The following is a 23,162-nucleotide window of genomic DNA, read 5'->3' as shown; positions in this document are numbered from 1 at the left end:
AAGGCTTTTGGTGTGAGGCAGCTATTAGACCGGAGAGGTAAGACAATCCGCTATTTAACTCCTAAAAGTTAACTGTGCCCCATCTGTAAATTTGGATTTATTTATTTATTTTCCATTTGGCGTGATTATTTGTTGGTTTTATCAGGTTCCTCGTTTGGCACGTTCACAACATTTTCGCAAATCGGTGCAAATGAAAGTGGTGGTGTTTTTGGTGGGCCTTTTGGTTACCGGCCATGCTGCTCCTGTAAGTGGCGCCTCTAAAAACCTTTTAAAGCCACCTTTAATCCTGGATTTGAACACTTTTGACCACTGTATTTTCGATTTTAGGTCGATGACAACCGTGAGAGTGAAACCCATTCTGCCAGCGATGAAGAAGTGACAAACCCGCATCCACCATACTCGGTTTTAAATCCATTTTTATGCATATTGCTAAATCAAATTAAATTAAATATTGTTCTGTTATTGATAGTTGGGACCTTTCATGTCCATTTTACAGTGGTGAATATGCACACTACATGATGTCTTTGACAATTATTGTTTAAGATACAAAGTTTTGCTTCTTTTTTTGAAGAATGGAAAATAGATCTTCATCCATTATTTTTTTTAATCTTTCATTGTTTGTGAACTTGCAGGTAGTACAATATGTAAGTGTATCAACTCGAACAAAAAAATGCAAAGAAAATAACATCCAAGGGAATCAAAGTATTGCTTTTCCTAAGGAAAAATAATTACAAATCTAATTTAATGCCTTTAAAAAAAAATTTTTACAGCCTCACAAACTCTGTTATACAAGAGTTCGTCCCACGTGGGACTGTAGCTACATGGTAGCAGCCTGTTAAATTTCTTAGTTTGGATGGATCCACATTTAATGGGCTGTTAAGGCGTACACCCCCATCTGGGACTCACTGTTATATTTCAGACCACAACAGATTTTGTTGGCCTGTCAAATTTTTCAAGATATACAAATAAAGTGGTAATACAGTTGTTTTCTGGAAAAAGCAACACTTTGATTAGCATATTCATACAATTTCCATGAATGTGTTATTTTTATTTGATTGTTTGAGTGGATAAACTTAAATATTGCACCTTTAAAATCATTCTGAAGATTTAAAATGCTCATTTAGTTATTTGTTTTCATTTGCAGGATGTCAACCTGCGTCTCTTGCTTGCAGAGATGAAAGAGACTCTGGCCAATGTCAATAAATTAAATCCCTCAGTTCATGCTGCTGAACCTACCCCGCCTCCACAACCCAGCGCTCCTACTGTAGTTCAGGACTCCATCCAAGTCCCCAATGCTAACCCAACTCTGACTGCGACCAACCCCGGCGGTCCCCAGCTAAATCTTTACGACAACTACCCGGTTCCATCCAACAGCCCTAAGGAGCCTCCACAGCAGCAAACCCAGGAGATCTTTCTAGGCATGCCAGTTGCCCTCCAGCAACTTCCAGACATGCCACCTGCTGGCCCTCATAGTACAGCAAACAGCAACTCCCTGCCCCCTCCTGCCATGCCTTTCTCCTTCCCTCAGCCAGGCATGGCTTTACTGCCTGTAAACCAGCTAGGACTGCCATTCCCTTTGCCTCTGCCAGGCATGACACAACTCAGTCCGCAGCAAGAGGTCCTCATGTACATGCCGGGGATCAATCCCCAAGAGTCTGTCTCCTACTATGCTGTAGTACATCCATCACAGGGTACCCCCTCCAGCACCCAAAATCCAGTGCAGATCACCAACCCTTCTTCACTCATGCCTCTTGAGCCCCAGATTCCTTCGTTTGTCCCATATTTAGATCCAGCAGGGCAGCTGACCTTTGGCATATCTCCTCCCTTCATATTCCAAGAGAGGGACCATCCCATCGAGATCCTGGTCCCTGCTCTGTCTGGGTACCAAGCCACTGAAGTACAGCCTGCAGACACACCTGTGGAGTCACAAGCAGCTGTACGTGTCAACGAGGCTGCAGATGGTCAAAAAGCATCTGACCCCATTTCTGTTTAAGTGTTGTAATACTGAAAAAAAGGTATAATTTTTCAAATTCCCCTTTAACTGTTTTTAAGTGCCTTCATGGTTACATTTATGAAGCTTAGTTTTTGATCTTCAAACTGCAAATTTAATTAATAAAAAATGATTTCTGGAATGAAATTACTGTCTTAGTGTTCTTTTTGGATAGATGAGTAACCTGTGGCTTTTGGTCTCTTTTTTCCATTTATATATTTGTCTATTAATTTAAATAAATTATCCCAAACAAATTGATTCAAATTCTGCTTTTAATTGGTTGAAAGGTCCTTTCAAAGAGCATGTATTAGTGATGGCCTGGTGGCCTGTCCAGAGTGTCTCCCCGCCTGCCGCCCAATGGCTGTTGGGATAGGCTCCAGCATCCCCGCGACCATGAGAGCAGGATAAGCGGTTTGGATAATGGATGTATTAGCGAATATGCAGACAGTCTCGTAATAAGAGGGTTCTGGTTCCGGATTTTTTCCAACATCTTGGGTTTTCAATGGATTGCTGACCTTTCCAGGGTGTCTATTGCAAACCTGAAAATATAGTTAGCAGGTTAATGCAATGGACGAATAAACATAAATTAATTTGTAGTCGAGATAATCACTGTCAGGGTCCCAAAGCTCTGGGACAGTTTCCCAGAGTTGATTGGACCAGCTAATTCTTTCAAGTCTTCTAAAATCATACGCGTACAGAGTTGTTTGATATGGTCCTCGACCCTGTCAGCCCTGTGTTCTTAACTCCTGTCTATTTTCTCATTTGCGCTTAATTATTTAGTATGTCTTTGTATATAGTATGTCTTTATGTAACCCACTAGTGGTGCCCGTTCGGGTGTAATACCCCCTCTGACCACTATGTGAGTTACAAAGCGAGAGTGGCTTTGTTCGTCCGGTCGCAGACAGACGGACGGATTGCTTCCACTTTAGTTAGATGGAAAGTATTTTGTGACTGTTTTGCAAACTGCAATACAAACAAAGCTGTTATTATTATCATCATTACTATTATTATTATTATTCAAGAAAGTTGCGCCTATAACGTCATCACTCAGCTGACTTCCACTAACAGCGTCTCTCGGAAAACACGTGACCGGCGAGGGCTGCCGATCCACGTTCTGAAGAGCTGCGTACAAATAACACGACGTGAAAATAATGCATACGCTAAACTGGAGTTTGTCACAGTGGTGAGAGCAAGCGCGGCTAAAGTGATTAAGTTTAGGTTTAATGTATTAGGAAGTGGTTTATAAGACTGCCGTACGACGGTTTGACTAGCTTCGTTCAGATCATGTGGTTTCCGAGAAAATGTCTACGGAGACGCTTCCTTTGGAGCAAACTGGCGTTCTTCTGACAGTTCGTTTAATTGATCTATACGGTCAGTGTGCATTGGTAAAATATAAGGGTTATTCGTGTAAGACTTTTGATAATGTCATATCCGGCAGCAATTCCTCTTTGTTATTTCTAACTGAGGCTGTCCTCATAACACCAACATGCATAGTTTGAGACATGCACTGGAATCCACTTTTGTCTTTGCGTTGTGGGTGAACATTGCTGACATCTCAGCCTCTTCCTGTGTTGTCACTGTGGATGTGAAGAGACCACTTAGAGAACTCAAACACTTCTGGAGAAGCTCTGGTTTCTGGTATGTCTAAAAAGCCTGATTCCATTTCCGTTGGATGCTATATCGCATGGCTAAATACAAAGTCTATTAGTTAGCTGTTTTAGACATTTTATATAGATAGATATTCTCTTGGTGCATCATCATGTTAGGTGTTTACAGCAAGCTCCTCCATTCAGTTTAATGTCATAAGCCCCAAAACTTGTTTTCTGTTTCCAGTCCCCCTCTCCCCCACACCCAGGCTCACCAGTATGACCTGACCAGAGACCAGGAATTGAACCTGGCTTATGTGGGCTCAGTTCCCCATGGAGGAATCCAGCAGGTCAGGATACACTGGATGCTGGAGCTGGTCACAGCACAGTAAGTAAAGTACCAAGCTTGTCCCGCCACAGAATAGGTGATGAGAATGTCCCAAGTTCCGCAGCTGATGTTCAACATCTAAGAATCTTTTCAACGTCCAAGTTTCAATGTCCGAGTACAGCAATGTTTGTCTTGTTAAAGGTGCATTATGTAGCTTTGTAGTTTCACTTTCCTTACGCTGAACATGACTAGTAAATATCAGCATGCTCAGTGGTGGTGAGTGAAATAAAGTAAACAACTCATGCCCCCCTCCCCTGATTCCTGCATTGAATTATTTTCGTTGTTGTTTGAAGACCCTCTTGACGCAACACCAAGCTGCCTACTTTGATTTGTTATTGTTATTCACATCACTGAACGAAAGAAGTCAGAAATAAGGTAGAAATTAAAATTGCACCTTTAGCATTGATGCAGAGAAAATCTGAAAACTTAGAATTTCACACTGTAATTTATAATTATTGTGTTGTATAAAGACACACAACGTGATATAAAGACAGGAGGACCTCACATTCAGCAGAACTGAGCAGAAGTGCAAGACAACGCATTTCACTGTTTGGGTACATATTCAATGTGTTTGATCTGTATTTTTGAGCAATATGCCTCACAGCATTGTTGGAATTGAATGGCTGAGTGCCTCAGTCACATGCCTTGCTATTGTAATAAAAACTGTTAAATCTTCCTTGTTTAACTATTGCAGAGATGTTCAGGGTGAACCACAGTATGACTTCTCTAAACTGGACCAACTGATAGAGCTCTTGTGGATTAATAGACTACGACCAGGTATTATTCTGCCTTCTACTTGGACTTGATTGCATCACATCACAATATTTTTCGCTTTTTACGGAAAAACTTTATTTGATGGTGTCTAATTCTTTTAAACCTTACAATATATTCCACACCCCAGTCCAATGCCCACGGCCACGTTTCTTTTCTAACCTTTTAGTGGGACAGCTTAGCATAAAAATTGTGCATTTTGTGATAAAAGCGTCAAACTTGGTACATATGTAGCTTAATATATTTAGAAGAAATCTGGATATGGAGCCACTGAAAATTAACCCCGTAGTGGCCATGGCAGGCATGGACGTTATTAGATTGCGTTTAGCGGGGCTGTGTATTGTATTTTTAAATCACGTCAGGACACAGCGCTGTCGCTCGACACAACCTCTCCGTGGCATTCTTTATTTAGACTGACACAGCCTCAAAGGCAGACCCGATCAAACAACCCAGAGCCCGCAGGCATCACCAATCGATCCCAGCACAATAGAACAGCACCAAATCAAATGCAGCACTGTCGATGTGTGCATACATAACATTTCCCCCCCCCCCCCCGGGCAGGATTTCAAACATGAAAGGTTGACACAAAGTCCTCTAGGTGGCCAGGGCGTAAACGTGTGCGAACAGGTCGCGGGGCGGCCTGAGGCTGGGCAGGCCGAGGTGGGGAGGGAGATGGCAGGGGAAGCTGAGGCCCAGAAATGTCTGGGGCCCGTGTAGGAGCTGCATGAAGCCCCGGGGCGTCTCGCCATGCTGAGGGAATGGCTATGGTTGTGTCACCAGCTGTGTGTGGCGGAGCTGACACCTTCCGTAGACGACTGGAGTGCCACCGAGTGCCATCGCTGAGGAGGTAAGTGGCTGGGCCCAGCTGACGGGTGACTTGGAGAGGAGAGGACCAGTATGAAGCCATTTTATTATCCCTGTGGGGCCTGCGGACCCTGACCCAGTCTGACACATTGATGTCTGGCACCCTGGTTCGTTTTGACTGGTCAAACCGTTGCTTCATCCGCGTCTGCTGACGAGTGACTGAGGCTCTGACCTCAGAGGGAGGTGCCTGAGGTGTGGAGGGGCGGAGCCTGTCAAGGGGCATGCACAGTTCCCGGCCTAGCATGAGAGAGGCTGGGGAAACGCCTGTGGTCGAGTGCTGTGTGGCCCGATAGTGTAGCAGAGTGTGACGGATGGCCTGCGTGAAAGAGCACCCTTGGGCCATGTGTGCTCTGAGGCCGTTCTTCAGTGACTGGTGAAAACGTTCAACGCCGCCATTGGCCTGGGGGTGGTAGTACGCAGTGCGTATATGACGGATGCCCTTGCTTTCGAGATAAGCAGTGAACTCAGCAGAGACCAGCTGAGGGCCGTTGTCAGTGGTGATGGCCTTTGGGAGGCCCCAGCGAGAGAAAAGAGAGTCCAGGAAGTCGATGATGATCTGTGAGGTCACAGTGCCGGAAGTGGTGAGTTCAGGCCATTTTGAGTGTAGATCGTAGGCGACCACCATGAAGCGTTGGTGGTGGGGAACTCCATGGATCTCACCACAAATGTCCAACTGCAGGTGTTCCCAGGGCTGAGAGGGCCAGGCGAGAGGTTGCAGGGGTGGGGGAGCCTGGTGGCCAGTCTTGCCACTCACAAGGCAGGAAGAACAGTCCTTCACCAGAGCCTCAATATCTCTGTCTATCCCCGGCCACCACACCAGGTCTCGGCAGCGCTGTTTCAGTTTCACAATGCCCAGGTGGCCTTCATGCGCCGTATTCAAAACACGTGCACGGAGAGCAGCTGGGACCACTGTGCAAAACCCACGTGCCACGCAGGTGTCGTTCCAGCAGGAGACCTCCTGTCTTACTCGGGCGAACGCAGCCAGCTCCTCTGGGACCTTGTGAGGCCAGCCGTTCTGGATGTAGGTGCGGAGCTTGGAGAGGACAGGGTCCTGTTCGGAGGCTGCCCTCAGCTCCTGCAGAGAGACAGTGGCCTGGAGGGGTGTGTGTAGCATTTGGACAATGTCCTTTTCCACACAGTCAGTGTCCGTCTGTGGAGCTGGGGTGGAGACAGAGCGAGAGAGCAGGTCGGCGACAACATTGTCTCTGCCTGGGGTGAACTGCAGGCTGAAGTTGTACTGGCGGAGGCGGTCAGACCAGCGGTGCAGCCTCAGGGGTTTGTGGCCTGTCCCAGATGTGGACAGCAGCGCTGTCAGGGCCTGGTGATCTGTCCTGAGGGTGAAGGAGCGGCCATAGAGGTAGAGGTGCCACCTTTCACAAGCCCAGATACAGGCTAACGCCTCACGCTCACCCACGGAGTACCGCTGCTCGGTCAGGTTGAGGGCACGGGAGGCGAAGGCAATGGGCTTCTCCACACCGTTCTGGGTTTGAGACAGCACGGCCCCTATCGCTGTGGCTGATGCGTCACAGGTCACAAAGGTGGAGCTGGAGATGTCGAAGTGAGCCAACACTGGTGGTGAAGTCAGTTGAGTCTTGAGATCACGCACAGCGTCACTGCATGCCTTTGACCACACCCATGGCTCGTCCTTACGCAGCAGCTGGCGCAGGGGGGCTGTGGTCGCAGAGTACTGGGGAAGAAACCTCAGGTAGTAACTTGTCATACCCAGGAAGGAGGCGACCTGGGCGGCCGAGCTGGGCTCAGGGATGACCTGAATGGCGTCCACGTTGGATTGTAGTGGAGTTACACCGCTTGCTGACAGCCGGAACCCCACGAAGTCGATGGCTGGCACAGAGAGGACACATTTCTCAGCATTGAGAGTTAGCTTGTGCTTGGACAGGGCTGCGAAGACCATGTTAAGGCGCTTGTCGTGGATTTCACTGGTGGGCCCGTGTACCACTATATCATCCAGATAAATGGCCACGCCCAGTATGCCAGCCAGCACGGAGACCATGATTTTCTGGAAGCAGCTAGGGGCGGAGCTGAGACCGAAAGGCATCCTGGTGTAGCGAAACACTCCTGCATGTGTCACAAAGGCTGTGAGGTTTCGGCTGCTGGGGTGGAGGGGCACCTGTAAGTACCCCTGTCTGAGGTCGAGCTTGGAGAACACCTCAGAGCCATAGAACTGAGCAGTGAGTTCTTCTGAGGTGGGCAGTGGATACTTATCAGGGACCACTGCCTTATTTACTGCACGTAGATCGACGCAGACACGCAGGCCCCCCGACTTCTTCTTAGCCACCACGAGGTTTGAGACCCAAGGTGACGCGTCCACCGGTTCAATGATGCCAGCTTCCAGCAGTTGTTGCAGCTCGACGGAGACCCCATCACGGAGAGCCAACGGGATGCGGCGCAGTGGTTGGATGACAGATTTCACAGCAGGGTTGAGGAGAGGTTGATGGGTGAAGGCGGAGAGGCAGCCCAGCCCCATAAACAGCGATGGCCACTTCTGCTGCTAAGGTGTGGCGACAGTCAGGATTGCTGCCCCCCTTGTGTCTAAGAGGGAGAACCCCAGAGCGGAGAACAGGTCCAGGTCCATCAGGTTGGCCCCACGGCATGCCACATGAAAAACTGCATTGGGCACCAGCTTGGTTCCATAGCGGACAGTCACTTGGAGAGAGCCAACCAGATCGATTTTGGAGTCACCATACCCACAGAGGACAGCTGAGGGTGCGGACAGTGGCAGTGAATCGAAAAATTGACTGTAGGTATCAACATTCAGGAGAGACACACTTGCACCGGTGTCCAACAGCAGGGGGATGCACACATCATTAATGTTGACTGTGCATGATTTGAATGACACTGGCCCAGAGCTCACCTTGTGAATGACGGCGGTTGAAGACTGGGGGGTGTGGCCCTCTGACCCAGCCGGGGAAGATCGACAGACGTGGGCGAAGTGATTGTGCTTACCGCAGCTACGGCATGTCTGGCCACGGGCAGGGCAGTTCTGAGCCCTTGAAACATGAGACCGAGACCCACAGTCACCACAGGACTGTTGAGGGCGGGGCCGAGAACGCCGTCGTTGCAGTTGCAAGACGTCCCCAGTGGAGTCGGCGCCCGCCTCGCTCTGGTTGGGTTGCGTCCCGAGGGGCAGCCGTGAGTAGAGGGAGGAGTCGTTGGCAGCTTGACTGGAGGTGGCCACTTGCTGTGTATTTAGCATAGCAGCACACTCAGCTGCTCCCTCAACCTGTAGTGCGATGGTAATTGCTCTGGACAGCAGCAGACCGTCTTTTTCCAGCAGGAGAGTCTCACGCACCCTTGCGTTGTTGGTGTGTTCGATTAGCTGGTCGCGAACCATCTCGTCCTGAAGCGCGCCAAACTTGCATGAGCTAGCTAGCCCTCGCAAATTAGCTACGTACTGCCGCACAGACTCACCAGGCAGTTGGTGTCGCTGACGGAATATAAATCGCCGAAGGAGGGCACTCTGTGGAGCAGCGAAATGGGTGCTCATAAGTCCCACAGCTTCGTCAAAGCTTGTGACGTTCCCCAGAGTCTCGAGCACACGATGACCCTCTGCTCCCAAGCAGTGTAGCAACAGAGCCGTCTTCCTAGCCTGGCTCACGTCGTCGAGCCCTGAGGCGATGATGTAATTTTCATAACTATGTAGCCAGCGAGTCCATGGTACCGGAGGCTCGCCAGGTAATGCCAGGAAGGGGGCAGGTGGTGGGAGAGAGATATCAGCCATCCTCGTCGCCAATATTGTATTTTTAAATCACGTCAGGACACAGCGCTGTCGCTCGACACAACCTCTCCGTGGCATTCTTTATTTAGACTGACACAGCCTCAAAGGCAGACCCGATCAAACAACCCAGAGCCCGCAGGCATCACCAATCGATCCCAGCACAATAGAACAGCACCAAATCAAATGCAGCACTGTCGATGTGTGCATACATAACACTGTGGCCCCCCTAAATGTCATATCAGCCATTATGACAACATAATGACTGAAAAAGGAGAATGTTACCTTTCCAGAGATACCAATATTATTGTTCTAGTCCAAACAGAACCAGAGATATGCCATTTTACATATCGGATGTCACCAATGCATGTTGAAAAAGCTAAGTTCCCAGTCCCTTTTGAGACATTATTCATCTATACACTATGTATAGACATCTATATACCTAAACACTCCTCTTCTGTTGGGCAAGGTTTAGAACCAGCGATTGCAGGAAACAATACACAATTCAGTACTTCAACAGTGTTTATTGTTTTTTTATTTACAAAAGTAACTGCTTATCAACTGGCTCTTGATCTCAAATGTCTCGGTCTCACTTGAAAAGTGAACTGTGTTAACACCCTGCTTCACAGGCACACAGGGCAGTGCATTCAAGCACTGGTTTTTTGCACTTGCAGCACTTCACACAGCCATTCTTGCACCTGCATGATACCAGTTCATGGCAGGTGTGGGAGGCCTCGGGTAGTTCTGTCCAATATGGCTCCGACATTCCTTCCTGGTTCTTGGTCCAGCCCCAGTTGTCTGGTGAAGGCAACTCTGGTGCAGGTAACAGCATCTGGCCCCACACATATTCTCCCTGATAGACCGCCCTCTTCACATGTTGCTCCAGGGCTGCCTTTGTTGGTGGTATCAGCTGAACGTTGTTCTTCTTTGCAAACATCTTCTTTCCTGCTTTATTGATGTCCATGCACTTGCTCATCCTGTCATACAGGAGTATGACAAATCTTTCTGTGCTCCTCATGTCCTCTTCTGGTATGTCACCGGGTGCAGAGGACAGCGTCAGGAGAGCATCTGTCAGGTCTGGCAAAACGATCCATACTGCCCAAGCAGTTTTCTTACCATGTCCGGCAAAACTGGATACAGTGTCACACCCAGTGAGAGCATGAAACATTGGTGCCATTTATCAGGTGAATAATGTTTTTAAATGTGAATAATGTCTCAAAAGTGACTGGGAACTTCGTTTTTTCAACATGCATTGGTGAATTCCGATATGTAAAATGGCATATTTCTGGTTCTGTTTGGACTAGAACAATAACATTGGTATCTCTGGAAAGGTAACATTCTCATCTGTCTTGTCATAATGGCTGATATGAAATTTAGGGAGGCCACAGCCCTGCTAAAAGCGACCTAATAACGTCCATGCCTGCCATGGCCACTATGGGGTTAATTTTCAGTGGCTCCATGTCCAAATTTCTTCTAAATATATTAAGCTACATATGTACCAAGTTTGGTGCTTTTATCACAAAATGCACACTCCTTATGAATATTGGAGCTAAGCTGCCCCACTATTTAAAATACTTTCATTTCTGGACAGACATGTAATAAATATAAGGATGAGTACTGACATACTGTCATCTGTATCTAATTTTTGTGATGTGCTGGGTCTCTTAAGGTATAAGGTAATTTCTCTTGGGGCGAATAAAGTTATATTCATTTGCATCTTATATTGTGGTCTGATGTGCTTGACTTGAAGGTTTTGAACTGATGGGCAGTGTCTCCAACTACTTTACTGACTTTGAAGACAAAAAACAAGTAGTCAAGTGGAGAGACCTGGTCTATCTCATTGCAAAGAGATACATTGGTAAGTGGACCATGATTGAGATGTACACGAAGAAGTATGGAAGCGTCAGTTGGATGTGATTTTTGCATTAGGACAATTAGGATAATGCTAGGATTTTTCTATCACTTAAAAGTAGCTAAAGTTAAAACTACAGTCCTGAAGTATGTTGGTTTGTCTAACTCACCTATAGGAATGATGATAATTGCATTGGTGTGTGACCACTGGAAATCCCAGAGGTGCATTTGAAACATGTCACAAGTGCTTTTGTGTCAGCACTTTTCCCCATTGCTGAACAAAAAGAAAACATGGTTGAACCTGAGCGTCAGCTGTTCATGTTGTTCAGTGAGCAACTTGTCTTTTCTTTTAAAATATCTTTACCCGTCATCTTAAGTTAAATGTAGATGTGCAAACATTATCACTTGCACATTATATAGTTTACAGAGTTTTTTTTACAACTAGCATTTGAGAATACAATAGAATTTGTCTGTAGACATGTTTGTACAATACCTAATTCTGTAAATTTGCTACGCTACCTGATAGGTGGGATTGCCTTCGTCAACATGGTTTAGATAGAAAACTATTTTGAAAGGTACTGATATTTTTATTGACTGTAAATTTATATGCACTGGTGGTAAAACGCTGGCAAATCACTCCCATTTGGTACCTTAGCAGGATTGACCAATCCTCAAAAAAGTGTTTGCAGATATAATTTGAACCAGGTCTAGCATTATACAACCTTTGTCAGCATTGTGTGTTTTCACAGCTTCCATTTATTCTGCATTACAGACAAATATGGTTTGGGAATTGTCTCACGCTGGAACTTTGAAACATGGAATGAGCCCAACAACCATGATTTTGACAATGTCACCATGTCTCTTCAAGGTAAAACCATTGATGTAGTCTAGATGATACTGTTATATAAATGTAGTAATGCTAAAATTGAAGTCTTCCATCCATCCATCTATTATCCCAACTGCTTATCCTGCTCTGAGGGTCGCGGGGATGCTGTAGCCTATCCCAGTAGTCACTGGGCGGCAGGTGGGGAGACACTCTGGACAGGCTGCCGGGCCATCACACAGAGCCAACATACACACACACCCACACACATTCATACCTAGTCTTCCTTGCTATTCAAAGAAATTGGGTTAACTTGTTACATGCTGGGGGCATCCGGGTAGAGCAGTGGTCTATTCCATTGCCTACCAACACGGGGATTGCCGGTTCGAATCCCCGTGTTACCTCCGGCTTGGTCGGGCGTCCCTACAGACACAATTGGCCATGTCTGCGGGTGGGAAGCCAGATGTGTATATGTGTCCTGGTCACTGCACTAGTGCCTCCTTTGGTCAGCCGGGGCGTCTGTTCAGGGGGGAGGGGGAACTGGGGGGAATAGCGTGATGCTCCCACGCGCTACGTCCCCCTGGTGAAACTCCTCACTGTCAATTGAAAAGAAGTTGCTGGCGACTCCACATGTATCGGAGGAGGCATGTGGTAGTCTGCAGCCCTCCCTGGATCAGCAGGGGGGTGGAGCAGCGACCAGGGCGGCTCGGAAGAGTGGGGTAATTGGCTGGATACAATTGGGGAGAAAAGGGGGGGGATTGTTACTTGCCGGACTGATTCCGTGAGATATGTTTTGAAAAATGAAGATATTTACCATGAGTAAAAACAAAACAATAAGTAAATACTTTCTTGTGAGCACATTTGTCCTAAGGCCCTTTAAGTGAATACAGTGATAGTATGGTTAGTCACAATGGAAATGGAACCCAAACCCTTGTATTTTTATTGCTTTGTCCCACCAACAAATCTATCTCAGCATAGTCATTTTTTCCCCCTTCAGGGTTCCTCAACTACTACGATGCCTGTTCTGAGGGTCTGCGGGCAGCCAGCAGTGCTTTGAGGTTTGGTGGTCCGGGGGACTCTTGTCACTCTCCTCCACACTCGGCGTACTGCTGGGCCATGCTTCAGCACTGCTATAACGGCACCAACTTCTTCACTGGCGAGACGGGGGTCCGGCTCAACTATATTGCCCTGCACAAGAAGGTAAAATGTTCTTTTATAGTTTCTAAAAAGGTCTTGTCCGGGTAGTGTAGTGGTCTATTCCGTTGCCTACCAACACGGCGATTGCCGGTTCAAATCCTCGTGTTACCTCCGACTTGGTTGGGTGTCCCTACAGACACAATTGGCTGTGTCTGCGGGTGGGAAGCCGGATGTGGGTATGTGTCCTGGTTGCTACACTAGCACCTCCTCTGGTCGGTCGGGGTGTCTGTTCAGGGGGGAGCGGGAACTGGTGGGTAGAGTGATCCCCCCATGTACTACGTCCCCCTGGCAAAACTCCTTACTGTCAGGTGAAAAGAAGCAGCTTGGGAATCCACATGTATCGGAGGAGGCATGTGGTAGTCTGAAGCCCTGCCCAGATTGGCAGAGGGGGTGGAGCAGCGACCAGGACGGCTTGGAAGAGTAGGGTAATTGGCCAGATACAATTGGGGAGAAAAAGGGGGGGGGGGGGAAGAAGGTCTGGCTGCTTGGAATTGTAGGGAATTTGACTCCAACTATTTCCACTTTTTGTGAAATTTGTGCAATTTCCAAAAAAGGTGGAAATCATAGAAAAAGTATTTTTGTTCTTTTCCAATATACATAACCCATTTGTAGACATATTGTCATTTGTGAAAAATGCCGTCCAGCAACAGGATGAGGTCTAGTTGACAGCCATTTTACCTAGCTCTCATCAGCATACTACATGATATTGAATGCAAACTAAAATCCTCATCTCCAGTCTAAGGATGTCTGGATAAGGTTTGGAAAAGGGGGGAAATCATAAAATAAATAAATAAATAAATAAATAAATTGTCATAGTTTGTCAAAGAAGGCTTAAGAGTTACAAAAGTATGTTGCAGGACACTGTTGAAGCATATGTTACTCAAAGAGATGTAAGAGACATTTCATACTATTAAAAGTGCTTCCACACAATTTGCTTTTTCCTTTACTTTATGCTGGGTTCAAGGGAGGAGGCTATTCGCTTCCCATCCTTGAGCAAGAGATCCAGACAGTTAGGGAGATCCAGGAGCGTTTTCCTCTCTATCGCAGCCTCCCTGTTTACAATGATGAGGCTGATCCGCTGGTGGGCTGGTCCAGACCACAGGTGTGGAGGGCTGATGTCACCTATGCTGCCATGGTAGTCAAGGTAAGGCACGGTGGTGGACAATTGCAGGAAGAAGAATAGACAGGTTTCAAATAAGTGCAACCTCATTTGAGCACTGGATAGTAAACGTCTCACTGATTCCTTCAGTGATGAAATAAAACTGCTTCAGCGCAGCAGAGCCTCGGAACAGATATAGAGTAAATTTGGTATGAATGTTTATTTAAGATATTAATTCACAGCATAGTTAGTAAATACAGAGATATGACATGCGAAACTCACATCGCTCACTTCAACAGACTCGGGATATGTATGTATACCATTTGGTGTATTACTATTATCCAAAGTTTTTATCCAAACCAAGAAAAAAAAGTTTTTAAAAAAATTATTATCCAAAGAATTCTGGAGTGAGTTGGATGAAGTGGAGGAGAGTGTACTCAAGGGGGAGAAAGTGGTGATTGGAGCAGACTTCAATGGGCATGTTGGTGAAGGGAACAGAGGTGATGAGGAGATGATGGGTAGGTATGGTGTCAAGGAGAGAAATGTGGAAGGACAGATGGTGGTGGATTTTGCGAAAAGGATGGAAATGGCTGTGGTGAATACGTATTTCAAGAAGAGGCAGGAACACAGGGTGATGTACAAGAGTGGTGGAAACCGACACAGGTGGACTATATCTTATGTAGAAAGCGCGATCTGAAAGGGATTGAAGACTGTAAGGTGGTGATGGGAGACCATAGCTAGGCAGCATCGGATGGTGGTCTGTAGGAGGACTTTGGAGACCAAGAAGAGGAAGCGAATGAAGGCAGAGCCAAGGATCAAATGGTGGAAGTTGAAGAAGGAAGACTGTTGTGTGGAGTTCAGGGAGGTGTTAAGACAGGTACTGGGTGGTAATGAAGAGTTACCAGATGACTGGGCAGCCATTGCAGAATAGTGAGGGAGACAGCTAGGAAGGTACTTGGTGTGTCATCAGGACAGAGGAAGGAAGACAAGGAGATTCTGTGGTGGAATGACGAAGTACACTAAAGTATACAGAGGGAGAGGTTGGCAAAGAAGAAGTGGGATAGTCAGAGAGATGAAGAAAGTAGACAGGAGTACAAGGAGATGCAGCATAAAGTAAAGAGAGAGGTGGCAAAGTAAAAGGCGTATGGTGAATTTTATGAGAGGTTAGACACTAAGGAAGGAGAAAAGGACTTGTACCAATTGGCTAGACAGAGGGACCGAGTTGGGAAGGATGTGCAGCAGGTAAGGGTGATCAAGGATAGAGATGGAAATGTGCTGACAAGTGAGGAAAGTGTGTTGAGAATGTGGAAGGAGTACTTTGAGGGGCTGATGAATGAAGAAAATGCGAGAGAGTAGGTTGGATGATGGGGGGGCTAGTGAACCAGGAAGTGCAGTGGATTAACAAGGAGGAAGTGAGGGCAGCTCTGAAGAGGATGAAGAGTGGAAAGGCAGTTGGTCCAGACAACATACCTGTGGAGGCTTGGAGATGTTTAGGAGAGATGGCAGTGGAGTTTTTAACTAGATTGTTTAACACAATCTTGGAAAGTGAGAGGATGACCGAGGAGTGGAGAAGAAGTATACTGGTACCAGTTTTCAAGAATAAGGGCGATGTGCAGAACTGTAGCAACTACAGAGGTATCAAGTTGATCAACCACAGTATGAAGATATGTGAAAGACTAATGGAAGCTATGCTACGAGGAGAGGTGACGAGTAGCGAGAGGCAGTATGGTTTCATGCCACAAAAAAGCACTACAGAGAGGATGTTTGCTTTGAGAATGTTGATGTAGAATTATAGAGAGGGCCAGGGATTTACAGAAAGCATATGAAAGGGTAGAAGTTGAAGAAGGAAGACTGTTGTGTGGAGACTGTTGCTAAGATTTTCACTGGGAGTGATGAAGAAGGACAGGATTAGGAATGATTATATTAGAAGGACTGCTCAAATTGGACAGTTTGGAGACAAGGCAAGAGAGGCAAGATTGAGATGGCTTGGATATGTGTGGAGGAGAGATGCTGGGTATATTAGGAGAAGGATGCTGCATATGGAGCTGCCAGGGAAGAGGAAAAGAGGAAGGCCAAAGAGGAGGTTTATGGATGTGGTGAGGGAAGAGATGCAGGTGGCTGGTGTGACAGAGGAGGATGCAGAAGACAGGAAGAAATGGAAACGGATGATCCGCTGTGGCGACCCCTAACGGGAGCAGCCAAAAGTAGTAGTAGTAGTAGATATGACAGTGTGCCGAGAGAGGAGGTGTGGTATTGTGTGAGGAAGTTGGAAGTTGCAGAGAAGTATGTAGGAGTGGTGCAGGATGTTTGAGGGAAGTGTGACAGTGGTGAGGTGTGTGGTTGGAATGACAGATGGGTTCAAGGTGCAGGTGGGATTACATCAAGGATCGGCTCTTAGCCCTTTTTTTTGCAATGTTGATGAACAGGTTGACGGATGAGATCAGGCAGGAGTCTCCGTGGACTATGATGTTTGCGGATGACATTGTGATCTGTAGTGAAAGTAAGGTGCAGGCTGAGGAGAGCCTGGAGAGGTGGAGGTATGCACTGGAGAGAAGAGGAATGAAAATCAGTATGAGCAAGACAAAATAAATTTGCGTGAATGAGAGGGAGGAGAGTGGAATGGTGAGGATGCAAGGAGTAGAGGTGACGAAGGCATATGAGTTTAAATACTTGGGGCCAACTGTCCAAAGTAATGGGGAGTGCAGAAGAGAGGTGAAGAAGAGAGTGCAGGCAGGGTGGAGTGGGTGGAGAAGAGTGTCAGGAGTGACTTGCGACAGAAGGGTACCAGCAAGCGTTAAAGGGAAGGTTTACAATATGGTTGTAAGACCAGCTATGTCGTATGGTTTGTGACAGTGGCACTGGCTAAAAGACAGGAGGCGGAGCTGGAGTTGGCAGAGTTGAAGATGCTATGATTTTCATTGAGAATGACGAAGAAGGACAGGATTTGGAACGAGTATATTAGAGGGACAGCTCAGGTTGGTCAGCTTGGAGATAAAGCAAGAGAGACAAGATTGAGATGGCTTGGACATGTGTGGAGGAGAGATGCTGGGTATATTAGGAGAAGGATGCTGAACATGGAGCTGCCAGGTTAAGAGGAAAAGAGGAAGGCCAAAGAGGTTTATGGATGTGGTGAGAGAGAACATGCAGGTGGCTGGTGTGACAGAAGGAGATGCAGAGGACAGGAAGAAATGGCAACCCTTAACGGGAGCAGCCAAAAATAGTAGTAGACTATTATCCAAAGTGCCTCAGATTACCTCAGATTATCTCAAATTACCAATTTTGCCTCAGTTGATCTTCAGTTTAACCAAGCAGTCTTAGGACATGCTGTATAGGCTATACACAGACTGCATCTTCTGACCTCCTCCATCAGGTGATCACCCAGCACCAGGATCTGCTGCTGGTGGGCAAAAACTACAACACCATTAACTACACCCTCCTGAGCAATGACAATGCCTTCCTCAGCTACCATCCATACCCGTTCACCCAGCGTACCCTGACAGCCCGCTTCCAGGTCAACAACACCCAGCCCCCCCATGTCCAGCTGATCAGGAAACCTGTCCTCACCGTCATGGGGCTCCTGGCTCTGCTAGGTGATTACTTGTTTTAACTGTGGGATAACCAAAGGCTGTTCTGATTAATGGAACATAGGCATTGGCCAAGAGGAATAGAAAATAAAAACAAAAACAGGAATCTTTATTTTTCTATTCTCACACCATCTATGGGTTATTGTCTTGATGTATGCTCAATAATCCAGGTAAGAAAATCAAAGTAGGTTGAATCAGTTCATCTGGATAGAATGTTTATTGAGAGATATGTTTCTTCACTCAACCAAGTGACTAGATGTCACTTGGTTGAGTGATGATGTTAGTGGTATTACAGTTGTACCTTTGGGGCAGGGCATCAAAATCAAGCACACCTTTGGTTTGTTGAGTTTGTGCCCTGTTAGGTCTGATCGGTATTGCTTGTCTTTCTGCCCCAATCCCATTAAATGACCCTGTTGTTTTTTGTTTTTCTTTCTCTGGTTCCACTCTCAAGGAGAAACACAGATCCTGGCTCAGGTTTCAGACTCAACAGGGAGCAACAACAAAACTCTGGGGGTTCTTGCCAGCAGCCACAAACCCCTTTTACCAGGCACCTCAGACAGCTGGCAAGCAACTGTGTTGGTCTACAACAGTGATGACAACCGAACCTCCACCAACACTGATGACGTCACCGTCTCAATCAAAGGACTGGCTGGACAAAAGGGTGGGTTTCAGGAAATACGTGTTGGATCATATCTGTTAGGTGTCCGATTAACTATCCTTAAATGTTTGAGTTAAATATTTAATATGAGCTCAACTAAAATAGACTAGCAAGGATTATTCATGCTTGGACATTAAACACTTGCACACAAATTTGGCATTTCAAGTTGGGTGTCCAAAAAAATTGTGCAACCATCTATGATGTACGAGGGAACTTAACAAAATTCTGGACATGCATGACTCTGACAAATATTCAACACGCAACCCTTTCCTGCATAAAATAGGCCATACCTCACTAGTGTCAGCTGTAAAAAGGGCAAAGCATAAATTTAGATTTAGAGTATTATCTGCTAAAGTAGATATTTATTGTGCTGATATCTTCCTAAGCACTTTTTCCATTGTGACATGAGTTTTTCTGAGGTATAAAATCAGAAGAGTGTAACCCGACTGTATCATCAGCTCAGAAGATTGACTGAAAATGTAATGGATATCTTATCACTTATCAGCAAGTTCATGAAATTTCATACAAAAATATTTTGTATGTTTAAATCTCCTCAGTTAGAAAAAAAAAATTCTGCTTCGGAGTTCTCCTTTTAATATTAAAACATCATCAGACCTACAGGTATTTTGTATCACTGCATTATTGAGTAGAAAGTATATTTCAGGCTTTAGGTTCTTTTTTTCATCTAGGTCTTGTGTACGTCAAATATTATCTGGACAATAATGTGACCAACCCATACCAGCTGTGGCAGAGTATCAGCAGCCCCGACTACCCCTCAGCAGAGCAGTTCAGACGGCTCAGGAGCACTGAGGTAGTGTGTAAATAAATGTTAACACTGTTGTCAGATTGGTGTGGTAATGGGTGGATGGCAAACTGGGTGTCATCACTATTCATTGAAATGCCAGTAAACTCAAAGTAAATTGAACTAGGAAAGCCAATGTTATCTTCTATAACATTGCTAATGAAGCATTGTTTTATATGCATTAATTGTTATCAATATATTATTACACATTATTAAATGTTATGCCCAATACACATGCTTTGGGCATGATTCCAGAATGAAGGAGACGACATAAACTGTGACAATGGAACTTAATGGTACATGTCTTCATGTTATGAGTAGGTTTGTTATTTCAACTTGTTACTTGAACAGGAAGACATGTGAAGAATTTACCTAGTAACAGATAATTTGCCGATAAGAAAGAGCTGCTTATTGGTTTAATGACTAAGATAAAGTAAGCATGCTTGCGTAACAGGGCTATTAGGGTAAACGAATTAAGACACAGCATCATATGACCCCAAGGTAAAGCAGGCTTCAAATCCAAGCCCCAGAGAGCATAATAGAAAGTGCATACTACTCCTAAAGGTGATGCCAAAGCAGATACTAAGAAAGAGAGGCTGCAAAAATTATCATCATTTATGCTGCACAGGGACCAAAATGGACCAAGCTGTTTATATTAGCATTTGCATTACAATATTTCAGTGTTGTTTATCACTTATTTCATTAGGTAAGCAGTGCCTGCCCAGCTTGTATGCACAGCACATCCTTCATATCACAGCACATCCAACATACCAAAGATGAAGTAATTCATCTTTGGTATGTTGTTCTGGTAGGACCCACAGGTTGATGGGCCCTGGCCCGTTCCCACCGGGGACACGCTAACGTTGAAAGCCAGGCTTCTTGTGCCTGCCGTCCTCCTCATCCACATCTGTGCCAAGCCTAAGGCTGTGCCAGACCAGGTATGTACCGTTACTTGCTATACAGTAACTTTGAATTGACATTGTTTGACAATGCATGGTGGACATGCCGGTTTGGTTTTCATTGTTTATGTTCGCCTTGTAATTTGTGTTACATGCAAATCACATATATGTAACTTGCTATCTGTTGTGCATGCTGTACTGGCCCTTTGCACAGTAAGGCTTTGAAAAATGCGTCTCAGCTGACTTTGGTTTTGTGCTATTGTGACCAAGACCAATTTTGTTGAACTTTCATGTATGACAAAAGGATTTAAATTGTGATGTCTTGATCCATGCTCAAAAATCCAGGTAAGGAATTCCCAGAAAGTTGAATTAATTCATTTGGACATGAACTACATATATATATATACTATATATATATATATATCCATCCATTATCCAAGCCGCTCATCCTGCTTTCAGGGTCACGGGGATGCTCGCGCCTATCCCAGCATATATATTCATATTGTAGCGTGCATGGATAGGTACACACGTTGGTCCTTGACTAACGGGTCGGACCCTTTAGTCGACTGGTTAACGTAGTCGCTTGCGGTGTGGGCGCAACGGGTTCGCGTCCTGGCTGTGGCGGTTCCTGACTGCCCCCTGAATTCGCTGCATTGGTGTCAGAAGTGGGATAGTGAGACCATGAGGTCATTGGAAGTGCGTGCGCCCAGAGGCGTGGAGGAGCTGATATGCTGAAGCGCGGGGACGCGCTTCTCGAAGGAGGGGAGGGGGGGGGGTTAGTGTAGTGTGCATGGATAGGTAGACACGTTGGTCCTTGACTAATGGGTTGGACCCTTTAGTCGACTGGTTAACGTAGTCGCTTGCGGTGTGGGCGCGACGGGTTCACGTCCCGGCTGTGGCGGTTCTCGACTGCCCCCTGAATTCGCTGCAATATATATTCTTGTCTTACTTTCTTTGGTCAGGTGAATGGACTGCGCTTCATCAAGATCACCAAAGGCCAGGTCCTGGTAGTCTGGTCAGATAGCTGTACTAATTCCAAGTAGGTGCAAAGCATCTACTTTCTCTTTGTCTTTTCACCATCTCTGAGTGATTTATATAGTTAAATTTAGTATCGATTTAAATAAATTCATTTCGGAGACACAATTTGAATTTAGCATAAGAGTCAACTAAGTTGGAAAACACATCTGTACAGATAAGCTAATCAAGGACTCATGTTTTACTTTTCATTAATAGATGCATTAAGTCATTTGAAGTGGATTTCTCAAAGGACAACAAGGAATTCTGCCGAATAAACACCCAGGATACCATTTTTACATCTTATGTCTACTCACCTGGTAAGAATTTGAAAAAATAAAAAAAATAGAAAAATGAACAGCAAAGGGTGTCCGGGTAGCATAGTGGTCTATTTCATTACCTAACAACATGGGGATCTCTGGTTTGAATCCCCGTGTTACCTCCGGCTTGGTCGGGTGTCCCTACAGACACAATTGGCCGTGTCTGCGGATGGGAAGCTGGATGTGGGTATGTGTCCTGGTCGCTGCACTAGCGCCTCCTCTGGTCGGTCGGGGCATCTGTTCAGGAAGCGAGGGGGGGGTGGACTGGGGGGAATAGCGTGATCCTACGTGCTACGTCCCCCTGGTAGAACTCCTCACTGTCAGGTGAAAAGAAGCGGCTTGGGACTCCACATGTATCGGAGGAGACATGTGGTAGTCTGCAGCCCTCCCTGCATCGGCAGAGTGGGTGGAGCAGCGACTGGGATGTCTTGGAAGAGGGGGATAATTGACCAGGTACAATTGGGGAGAAAAATGGGTAAAAATAATTGAAAAAAAAAAGAACGGTAATATATTGCTGGGCTATGCGTAGTACATTTTCTTCAATATCAAAATAAAAACCTTTTTACAAAAGAACATGATAGTCATCCTATTTACTATTAATAATAATAATAAATCAAACTTATATAGAACTTGTCTAACACTCAAAGTCACTTTACAATAAACGGGGTGAAACAAGACAACAGATAAACATAACACAGACATACAGGGGTGGATGGGAAGGGAGGGCTATGAGAGGGGAAGCGGCAGCCACACACGACGCCAGCAGTACTCTCCCACTTAAACACACACAAAAGGGCAAGGAAAAAATTATTGACAACTACTATTATCATACATTATCAGTATTATTGGAAGTGCAACTTAAATCCCCAGCTAATGTTAGTGCATGGTTTTACACACTGAGCTACACAAGAACTCTGCCGTTAAAAAAACACGACAGGATCATTAAAAGGTATTTCGTTTTTCATTTTATAGTAAACCAGGAAGTTGGTGGTTTCTACAGAGTTCGAGCTGTGGACTATTGGGGGAGGCCTGGAGCATACTCTCTGGTTGAGAGGTATTCAGAAGACCACTAGCTAACCACTGGTTCATATTCTGCACCGTGGTTCAAATCCTGACTAAGATGAGTGTTGTGTTTTCATGCATTTCTTTGTACAGTGCAAATACTTTTTTGCAATGTGTATGTCAGAATCATTTCCATAGATTTCACTTTGGGTTTCATAATACTTGATGTTTCCTAATTGGAATATACTGCAATATGCACTACTGTTTTTATGAGTAAATTTTTGGAAATATACTTAGCTTTCGTCTGATCTTTGCACTATATTTTAAAAGGACACAATTTTATGAAAACAATGGACAACTAGAACTTAATTTATAAAATTTATTGTCACCAACACAAAGTCAGACATTGCAGATGTTAACCAACAAATTAGCAAAGGTGAGCTGTCGCCTAACTCAAACCTCTGTGTTTTACTGCATTTGGCATTCATTTGCGTGCATCCTTTTGGTGTGATAAACCATGACGGAATAAGATTGACCTGAGGTTTTTCTCCTTTATATTTGCATTTAGCGAATGGTAAACA

The 23,162-nt window shown here is 45.5% G+C and overlaps 1 protein-coding gene across 2 annotated transcripts; it reads left to right on the top strand.

Moving 5' to 3' along the window:
* The first annotated feature begins 3,121 nt into the window (after positions 1-3,121).
* Positions 3,122-23,092, top strand: idua (alpha-L-iduronidase). 2 transcript variants are annotated; one of them, XM_056290365.1, is made up of 15 exons: positions 3,122-3,361; positions 3,550-3,628; positions 3,824-3,964; positions 4,659-4,741; positions 11,083-11,190; positions 11,956-12,051; positions 13,004-13,206; positions 14,168-14,347; positions 17,673-17,892; positions 18,338-18,547; positions 19,234-19,355; positions 20,159-20,284; positions 21,208-21,284; positions 21,479-21,579; positions 22,552-23,092. In XM_056290365.1, exons 1-15 carry the CDS (start codon positions 3,292-3,294, stop codon positions 22,650-22,652), a joined length of 1,917 nt encoding a protein of 638 aa, XP_056146340.1. In that variant the 5' UTR covers positions 3,122-3,291; the 3' UTR covers positions 22,653-23,092. The 2 variants fall into 2 exon arrangements, with proteins under 2 accessions (XP_056146340.1, XP_056146332.1); XM_056290357.1 differs by having other exon boundaries at positions 3,122-3,628.
* Positions 23,093-23,162: the final 70 nt, after the last annotated feature.

This window comes from Lampris incognitus, chromosome 1 (genome assembly GCF_029633865.1).
Source record: "Lampris incognitus isolate fLamInc1 chromosome 1, fLamInc1.hap2, whole genome shotgun sequence".
Classification (NCBI taxonomy): Eukaryota; Metazoa; Chordata; class Actinopteri; order Lampriformes; family Lampridae; genus Lampris; species Lampris incognitus.
Note: the sequence above shows the minus strand (reverse complement) of the source record. Positions and strands in the feature narration are given on the sequence as shown.

Excerpts from the sequence above, each read along its gene's own strand:
- idua (XM_056290357.1), top strand. The coding sequence starts at position 3,477 with ATGCATAGTTTGAGACATGCACTGGAATCCACTTTTGTCTTTGCGTTG. Across the intron at positions 13,207-14,167 it reads ATATTGCCCTGCACAAGAAG|GGAGGAGGCTATTCGCTTCC; the intron begins GTAAAATGTTCT and ends GCTGGGTTCAAG. Across the intron at positions 14,348-17,672 it reads ATGCTGCCATGGTAGTCAAG|GTGATCACCCAGCACCAGGA; the intron begins GTAAGGCACGGT and ends CTCCTCCATCAG.